The 9,968-nt window shown below is 36.2% G+C and overlaps 1 protein-coding gene across 2 annotated transcripts in view; it reads left to right on the forward strand.

The window, feature by feature from the left end:
- Nucleotides 1-7,031, forward strand: part of SKA2 (spindle and kinetochore associated complex subunit 2) — a 21,331-nt gene extending 14,300 nt beyond the window's left edge. For both annotated transcript variants that reach the window (XM_044994003.1, XM_044994001.1), the window contains exons 4-7: nt 1,437-1,523; nt 2,560-2,599; nt 5,038-5,170; nt 5,838-7,031. In XM_044994003.1, the coding sequence (XP_044849938.1) occupies nt 1,437-1,523; nt 2,560-2,599; nt 5,038-5,170; nt 5,838-5,964 (387 nt within the window). In that variant the 3' untranslated portion in view covers nt 5,965-7,031. The remainder of the gene's footprint in view (nt 1-1,436; nt 1,524-2,559; nt 2,600-5,037; nt 5,171-5,837) is intronic.
- The last annotated feature ends 2,937 nt before the right edge of the window (nt 7,032-9,968 follow it).

Here is a 9,968-nt window from a genome sequence, read left to right on the forward strand (position 1 = left end):
GTTCCTTTTAAATCAAGAATAAACATGTATGTAGAAAAATGTTACTGGAACAGGGGTTAGATTTGTGTGTGTGTGTAAAATCTTCTTACTTTTTCTGTTGAGAGATCTGATATTTCACATTACTGAAGTAACAGCTCAATATATTGTACTCGATCCTAAAAATGCTTTTGCATTTGAGCAGCTTATTGAAGTCAGTGGGGCTACTCACATTAATTAAGGTTTCTGGGACTGGGCTCATTGTTGAACTCATAGATCTGATTCACCATTGTGGTACGCCAAGGTAATTCTGGTGGAATTCCATTGATTTCAAGATGGAGTAACACAATGGTGAATCATACCCCATGTCTCTGAATAGTTGGATAGAAATTGATGTCTCAGACACTGAATTAAATCCCAATTTTTAAACTGCTCTTTCAAGTGTTATCTATTATCTTGAAAGCTGGCAGTTAGAAAGTGAAACTGACTGTAAAGAAAACTGAAAATGAGTAATGTATTTTCACTGTCTGAGTGGAGGTAAATATAAATTGTGAACAGTCTACAATTATTTTAATTTTTAATAGTCTCAGATGTTAGAAAATGTAAAGCTTTTATAAGCATTATCATATTTTTAAAAAGTTTCCTTGTGTTTCTAAGTGCTGTGCAAACATTGACTACTTAATCCTTAGAAACCCTCTTCTTGTTACTTTACAGACAGGGAAGTTTAGACCTAGAGAAGTTAAGTGACAAGCCCAACATCAAACAGAGAATGTTAAACTAAGATATTCCTGGATCCCAGCCCTGTGTTCAGTACACTGACTGGATGGCACTGCCTCTCTCAAAAATATTATATTTAATCTGACAGTGTCCCTAACCAAACATTGTGACTCTTACTTTTATATTTATACATAAAGTTATGCTTTCTCATTATTTAAAAAATGGCAGTTTCCCTCACAGTCAGAGGAGAAAATATAGTTACCCTTCCTCTCCATTTGTGCCAATGTTAAGCTGCCAAGTAGCATGTTGAGAATAATTGTATAGGTTTCTGTCCTGGAGTGAAGTGGTAAACTCATAAGCCACTTACTTGTGCCAAGGAGGATTAGGCAACAAGTTTTCAGCCAGTAGTTTGTGTATTTGTTTGTAGCCATCTCTATACTTACTATAGCAGAAACTGATGAAACAATTTAAAAGAAGGGATTAGAATTTTATTTAAATGGAACACTTATTTTTCAGATGTTAATCTATAGTTCTAACATTAGAATACTATGAATAGATTTTATTTGGAGTTTGAACATGAGTTTACTGGTGAGATTTTCAGAAACACTCAGCCCCTAACTCTTCTCGCATTGAAGTTAATGGGAGTTGACCATAGTTTTAAATGGGAAAAGATTTAAGCAAACTGAGTACTTCCGAAAATCCCACTGCAAGTGGTGAAAATAGCAGTTTCTTTTTTCCTCTAGCTTTCACCTCTGTCTGAAGAAGAGCAGACTGCAGCACAACAATTAGCATGTAAAACTGTTAAAAGAACAGATCCACCACTGGAAGAGGTAATTGTGGCTTTACATGCTTGATTCTGCAAGCCTGTTACTCCTGAGTAATCTCCGTGAAGTCAGTGGGACTATTTGTGTGAATTAAGACTGCTCACTTGACTAGCGGTTTTCAGGAGTATGACCTGAAATAGATGATCACTTTTTACTTTTCTGGTTTATTGCACAAATGTTTTGTTTGGTCATTCACCCACCCCACCCTCCCCGGAAAGGTTTTGTTCAAGAAAATTTTGTTTTGGAAAAGCAACTTTAACCTGTTACCATTTACTAAGAAAACGGTGACATCTTTGTTTTTATATGGTAGCATATATTTTAAAGTACCAGAGGATGGGTAAATCATGCTGCTTTAGATCACATCTAGTGTGCAAAACAAACATGAACAGTACCTTGAATTCAGAAGAGTATTCTGTTCTGGTTGGTCAGTTTCTTGTCACAAGTGCTCTGTCAGATCATTCAGCTATTAGTAGAATAGATACTAAATCTTTGGGGTGGGGGTGAAGAGCATAATTACTTCAGTCAAATGCCTATAAATATGGAAAATTATTCTAATTTCCTGTTAAATATTAAATGTAATATGAAAACTAGCTAAGACTAACTTAACCACATTACAATGCTGATGGAATATAATATGAAACTAAAGAGGTCTAATGCTTTTAGGCAGAAACTCAGGATTTCTGCCATAAAACCAATCATAACAAAGACTTTTCATGGTATTAAACAACAAATATCAGCAAAGAGTTAGTCAGAGTCTTTGTTACGTTATAACAAATATGATTTAGGTTTAGGGGAGGAACCTAGACTTATCTTACCTGTTTGGCACTAGGATTTCTGCATGCTGACTAGTAGCTAGGGTGGTAACTCAAAAAGAAGCATACACTTAATGCTTAAGAATTCTACCATATCAATTCCTTGGCAATTAATTGCCAAGGATCAACCATATTTCTATATTGGTAACTATGTTAAAAACTACAGCTACTACTTCACAATTGTAGCACAGTATATATGAATCTTGACGTCATATTCTATTTATTTTTAGCCACTGTGTTCAGTGTCTACAGTTCCTATTCCAGATGGGGGTAAGTGCTGACAACCCCATTCTACTGATTCACAGATATCATCTTCCTTTTCTGAGCATTAACAGTGTGTGTGTGTGTGTGTGTGTGTGTGTGTGTGTACACACCCAGATAACCTTAATTGTAAGATACTCAAACATACCAAGTTCAAGATTTAGGACATCAATATGTATCTTAAGACTATATTGACATTATTAGTGTATTTCATTGTGGACCTATATATTGTGAAATTCAAGGTTAGCATCAAAAAAATCAGCTTTTAAAATACATATATAATATGCCCACAATGAAGTGTGTGTGTATGTATAAATCATTTTATATGTGTATGTACAGATGGAGTTTTTTGGATGCTAGCCTTAAATTTCATAATATAGGCCCACAATGAAATACACTAACAATGTCAGTATACTCTTAAGATACATACTGATGTCCAAAATATTGAACTTGATATATATTAAAATATATCTTACAATTACAGTTAACCTTAAGATTTTGTCAGTTATTTTTAGTAAAAGTAATGGTCAGGTTGCAGGCAATAAACACAAACTCACGGAAACCTGTGACCTGTCTGACTTTTACTAAAAATAATGGGTGTGAGGGAGGGGGACTGATAGGGGATGATTGAAGCCCAAGCCCTGCTGGGGAGATGAGAGCCTGAGCCCCGCTGCAGAGGGGGCTCCAGTACTCGCCACTACGGCAGCTGAAAGCTCCGGGGACCCTGCCACCTGTGGCAGCTTGAAGCTCCAGGGCCCTCGCTTGCTGACAGCTCTGGCCTCACCGCCCCAGGGCTGAAGCTGCAGCAGAAAATATCACGGAGGTCTCTGAAAGTCATGGAATCTGTGGCTTCCATGACCTCTGTGACAATCTCTTATCCTTAATTATAATCATCATTACCAAGGGATAGTTGGATAAATCTGCTTCAGTTTCTGAAAGTAAGGCCTTGTAAATAATTTTAGCTGAGAAATGAAGGCCCATTCTTGCTCCTACTACCACTGATCGGAAAACTCCCATTCACTTCTGGGGGAAACAGGATCAGGCCGTGAAGTTTTTGGTCTGAGCTGTCTGTAGAACTTAGTGCCTGAAGTAAACAGTTAATTGTGTAGTTATAAAATAAATGAATCCTGTGGCACCTTATAGACTAACAGACGTTTTGCACCATGAGCTTTCGTGGGTGAATACCCACTGCGGATATTCACCCACGAAAGCTCATGCTGCAAAACGTCTGTTAGTCTATAAGGTGCCACAGGATTCTTTGCTGCTTTTACAGAACCAGACTAACACGGCTACCCCTCTGATACATAAAATAAATGAACACAGATGTTAGTAACTAGTTTTTGACATTCATTGGAGAATATATACTTTAACGTAAGAATCTAAGGGCTAAGTTCAACCCCAGGTACAACTCCTGTTTACTTCATTGGGAGTTATGCCAGGACTGAAACTGGTCCTCAATGTGAAATTATCTTATAGTTTAAAAAGACAGTGTTAGTCTTAATATGGGAATAATCATTGCTTCGTCCAGACATGATTATTTATAACAGGGTTTTTCCCAGTGATCTCTTGGTAGCCTCTTGTTACACCAAATTGATAGACCTATATTAGGTTTCCATACATACCTACTTTCTCCCCAGGCCAGTAGGAGCCTTAGCACTGTGGAGGTGTTACACAAGCCTGGGGTGGGGCGGGGGGAAAGACCATTTAAGAGTATCCTTTAAGGGCTCTGAGAGGAACACTGTTTATTCTTTCTTGCCTGGGAGAAGGCCGTTTGGTGCCTGGCCACCAGAGGTATCTAAAGTGGGTAAAACTATAATCTTTAGGACTCCTTTGATGTTCCTACAGGAACTTGCCTGGCTAGAAAGATATGCTTCACTGATTTAAAAAAAAAAATCTGTATTTTGTATTTTAAAAATTTTATTCTTCCACTTCCATGATTTATTATCAAAGAAATTACCTATTTTGCTCAGCACATCACTCTGAATGCTATGGCTCAAATGGTGAGAACTGCACATTACTGCGTAGAATTGTGATGTACTGGAGGGATTGGTGGTTAACAAGAATTGGTACTCTTGAATCTACTGCTGGCAAGCATTGTGTTGCTGAGATTAAAACTAAATGGAAAGTTACATTCTATATGTTTGATATTGCATATGCATAGTGATGAACATACCAGTAAATAAATGTCACTTTTCAGCAAGGATTACTGTTTCCAACAATATGTTCAGAACAGTATTCATGTAACTGTTATAGTTGATACATGGGAAGATATGCCTTTCACCAGTCTTCCAGCTTTCCGTCAGTGCTGAGCAAAACTTGTATAAATTAGGTGTTGCAGCAGTTTAATATTCTATGTAGGCAGTATTACATGAGCACTTCTAAATCTTAGAGTAACTCTAACTTTATTTGTGTATATTTTTTAGTAATTTTTATTTTAAATTTACTAGAACCACAGTTCAAACCCGTGACTAAGGAGATGTTCATGGCTGTACCAAGGATTATCAGAAGTACTGTTAAATTAGTGGACCTGAACAGCTTTTACAGGGAATTATTTAACTACTTTGTTCTAAATGGGAACAGGTAAGAATTGAAAGAGTATATGATTATTGGTTTTCAAGCCTTTATTTTTTTAGTAGTTAATTGTTGTGACTGATAAATTGTAACTTAATGTAGGCTTTTTTGAAACCAAACAGCAACTAAGTCTGGAGTTATGTTCCCCCCCGGCCCTTATTTGAGTAGGGTTGTGTTAAATGAAAATATCAATTATTTTTACTCATATTATAGCAAAATTAAACAGCAAGTTCAACAGAAATAAATTGTTTAACTTCGTTTAGACCTGGCCTTAAATATCTATGCTAGAAAAGATTTGCAGGTATAGCTATACCAGTAAAACCTCTTAGTGTGGTTGCAGCCTATTGGTTAAAAATGCTTTTGCCAGTATGCCTTATTCCAGTTTGACAAGCTAAATAAGCTATACCTATAAAATACTTTTACATTGGGATAACTGTGTCTACATTAGGGTTTTTCCCAGTATAAAATTATTACAAAGCCTCTACCCCCACTCCTACCTACCTACATACATACACATACCTGTAACTGACATTGCTATATCAGGGAAAGTTTCTAGTGTAGACCTGGCTAAAGATGTTGAGCAACATTTTTGAGAAATTATTTGAGAAGAACATGGGGTCTGTCTTTTCAGATTTCAGTAAATACTTTGCTGAATAGTTTTGCTCTTGTATTGCAGAACAGCATTGAGTGTTGCACAGATGAACAAGATGAATATGAAAGCCACCAATTCCAGGCTACAAATCCTGAAAGAACTTTCCATTGTAGAAATTGACAAACAAGGAAATGCTAAGTTAACTGTGTAAATTTAAGCCTAAATGAACTAATCATATTTTGATAGAAGGAATTTGGGTGCAGCTCCTGGCGTATTGGAAGACAAATAGTTCTCTGTTTATAAAAATGATACATATTGTGAAAATTTGTTGTTAATGTGACTGTATTAGGATTCTCTTTGTAATACCAAATTGTGAATTAAAAAGCATATAAAAAGTTTTCTAAATTACTTTTGTTTTTAAGATTTGTAGGACATAGTGGACAGAATCACATTTTTAACTCCATGTTTCAGTACTTGTTTTCCTGCGTGGGTATTAATGGCATCTCACCAACATTTTTTACTTGTACTTGGATTCCTGAGTAAGTGATATGAAAGCCAAGTAGGCTATGAAAGTTTTACTACTTTATAGGTCACAGTTCAGGGCAACTGGCCATGTATTCCCCATCAGTGGCCCAGCAAGGGCACCCACTTTTAGGCTTCTGGTTCGTCAGCTATTACCTGTCCTGGATGGAGAGACACATCTCACTTCCTCCTGACCAGGATATTTCCAGGCTGCACAGTTCCCTGCCTACACTGTGAATTCCCCCACAAGACCAACAGCCTAAGCAGGTTTGCTTTCCCTTCTTTTCAGAGATTGAGCCCTTTGGTTCCTCTTTGACATAGGACTATATGCAACTCCCATTTAGGTCAATGGGAATCTTTCAGTTGACATTAATGGAAGCTGGATTGGACCCATAGTCACTATTAAAAGATGATTAATTCTTGGCATGTTTTGTCTGGTGTATCGAAGTCACAGGACCAAGGCATAATTTCTGGAAACATTTAGAGCATTTACATCTATAATTCCTTGTGGCAAGTTTTACTATCTAAACTTCAGACTTAATGTTTTTAAATAGATGTAGTGGATTACTTGCACACCAACTGTTCATAATTGGTAGATTTTGTTTTTAAAACAAAAAGCTTCCTGAGGAATGCTAGTCTGTTTTGTAATAACATTTTTTGTTCACCAATGTATTTTTAGGCATCTTGCAAAAATGCAGTGCAGTTAAAACTACAGTAGAACCTGAGAGTTACGAACCCCCACAAATAGAGGTTGTTCGTAACTCTGAAATATTCATAACTGAACAAAACGTTACAGTTCTTTCAAAAGTTTACAACTGAACATTGACTTAATACAGCTTTGAAATTTTACTGTACAGAAGAAAAATGTTGCTTTCCCTTTATTGTTTAGCAGTTTACGTTTAACACAGTACTGTACTGTATTTGCCCTTTTTTGTTGTTGGGTCTCTGCTGCTCCCTGATTGTGTACTTCCGGTTCCAAACGAGGTGTGTGGTTGACTGGTCAGTTTGTAACTCTGATGCTCATAACTCTGAGGTTCTACTGTTATAACAATTTACGTACAATAGGTGGCCAGAATCCTAGATCTGCTGGGGAAAAGCTCTCCAAAGGCAACTATGGAATTCACCTTTGTTTTGAATATTCTAAAGATCAACACACTGAATTACTTATCAATGAGTGTAATAAGTATTGAATTAAGTATTTGGAAAATGCTAGAGTATGTGCTTCCTTTTTGAGCTTATGAACTGATATTGTAGAAAGTGGAATAATTTCGACTCTTTCATTTTCTTAACATTTCCTTGTGAAATCTTTTTTTCATTTTTAAAGGAATATGGATTGATATAATTTAAGTACAAATTAAATGAATAGTTTCCAATAAAGTTACTGTACATTACAGTTTATGAATTTTTTGTCTTCATACTGAACTGGTAGAAGGGAGCTGTTTTATCTTAGTTTGCACTGTGTATAAATAGCAAGCTGTAACAACATTTTTTAGTATTTGTGTAGCTCACAAACCTGACGTATTGAGAGACTCATAAAAGACTGAGTAAAGTTTTGTTGCTGGCAGCCACATGTATCTCTGGACAACCAGATTACAAACAGCTGATGCTTTTGTGTTATTCTGAGATGGAGTGGCTACTCTTACATGACTCTTCTGTAATAAGGTAAAATACATCCTGGAATAGTACATACACAAACTTTCTATAGGATTTGATTTTTGAAGATAATTGTTTCTCTAGATATGTTCACACACTGTTGCAATATATTCTGTTTTCATATATGCTTGCTTTTTTCTTTTTTTGGGGGGAGGGGGAGAATCCATGAACATACTATGAGTTCAAATATTGATAAATGGAAAAAAGTATTTTAAAATTATAGGAAATTTGCTGTTTCACAAGCTTGCAATCATAGTAATTTCAATGGCCAGTTTCACTGGGTGGTAGTGACCAGTTATTTTATTTCAGTATATCCACTTAAAAAATACAAAATAAAAGAACCTCTCCTGTACTCTAGGTGTCTTGAAAAGCAATTAAAATTACTATCTATGGACTTGCTCCTTAAACTCTACCCAGAAAACTAAGTGGCACGTAGTACAGGTACTGCAGCTTTTACATAGTATTATATAAAATATTAGTTATTGTATACTACAGTTAGTCCATAAATATTTATTGCGCTCTGAAATAATTAACATAAGAAACAACATGTAGCTATCAGAGCAACTCTTGTGAATTTAAAAGTAAATGTCCTTATTCTAATTATTTCAAATTCATTGTTGTTCCAATAGTGTAATATACAATTGAATGTGCTTTTTCATAAAACATAAAAAGAAGAAAATAGTGATCTTTTTACTGTACCAAATTCTATTCTGCTTCAAGTTGACTTTTTAATTATGTTGCCTGGACAACCATCTTAACAAACATTCTGAGGGACAACTATAAACATCAGAAGGGGAAGCTACTGATGCATTAAATGACTTTTTAGAGAATTCCAGAACATGAACTGCTTGCTCAGCGGGGAAGCTTTTCTCTTCAGAACTCCTAAATTTCCCTTAACCTATGCAGGTTTTTTTGTTTGACTGTAATACAAAAAAAAACAAACCACATGGTTAAACTGTTCAATAAAACAATCACTTGGTTTCTGATTCAAGCTATTGTGGCATAGCATAGCAACCACCAGACTGCTATCTTTTTATAAACCTTCCCAGTTTACATGCAGAAATTAAACAATTAGAATACTCCACATTTTTTTTTAATTTGAGATGAACTCACTTCACAAACTGATAAACAAAATATTATGCTTGGTTAGATCAAAACTATCAGTCACTATCAGTCAGGCTGCTTTGCTCTTCCTCTCTTCTGTAATGGTAAAGATCAAATTGCTTGTCACTTGGATGAAGTGACATGAGTGATTGGGGGTGGGGCAACACTGCATCTGAAATGGTGCTGAGCGAGATTTAAAGGCAAATGTAGCCAAAGATAAACCATCTGCAGGGCCACTTTAGAAATTGGTTAAATTCTGTCTCTGTCCTTGCATCTAAATTGTGTTTAGTGGGGATTTGGTTGCAACTGTTGCCGAAATCCACTGTCAGCAACAGGCCACTCTGCTAATGTAGACAAAGTTTAGGACAACAGATTTTAGGATTCATAGAACTAGAAGGACTAACAATAACTGCTTCCTGCAGTTACAGAAACTCAGTAGGGTTGCTGGCACATAGTACAGGTAGTAAAGGTCTAAAACTAAGTTCAAATCCCTACTTTGAAGAAACAGATGTTCAGAAATATGTATGGATTTGCAACAGCTACAGGGAACTGTATTTAAACTTGTTTAGGAGTTAGTGATGTCATCAACTGTAGCAGGGCAACAGAGAACACTCAGCTGTGTATCTGGCAGGTATGTGAGAGGGGTGATTATTAATAATGGCAACCAGAGGCATTAAAAAAAGGCATTTTCAGGGCCCCCCAAAACATTAAATTGAAATACCTGTCATGATTTCAATAAATACTGAGTTCTTTTTATTTCCCTTCTCTGGGTTTTTATTATATTTTAAAGCTTTTCTTTGCAATCCTGAGCCCTAGAAACAGCCATGCCAGTCCTACTGCTTGTAAATTAGAGTAGCATCCTCTTCCTAGCTCTAGTGAGATTGAAGGCTGGGGCCGAAGATGGTGCACGTTGTTGACGCTGCTGCCTGCGGAATA

Source organism: Mauremys mutica, chromosome 19 (assembly GCF_020497125.1).
Source record: "Mauremys mutica isolate MM-2020 ecotype Southern chromosome 19, ASM2049712v1, whole genome shotgun sequence".
Classification (NCBI taxonomy): domain Eukaryota; kingdom Metazoa; phylum Chordata; order Testudines; family Geoemydidae; genus Mauremys; species Mauremys mutica.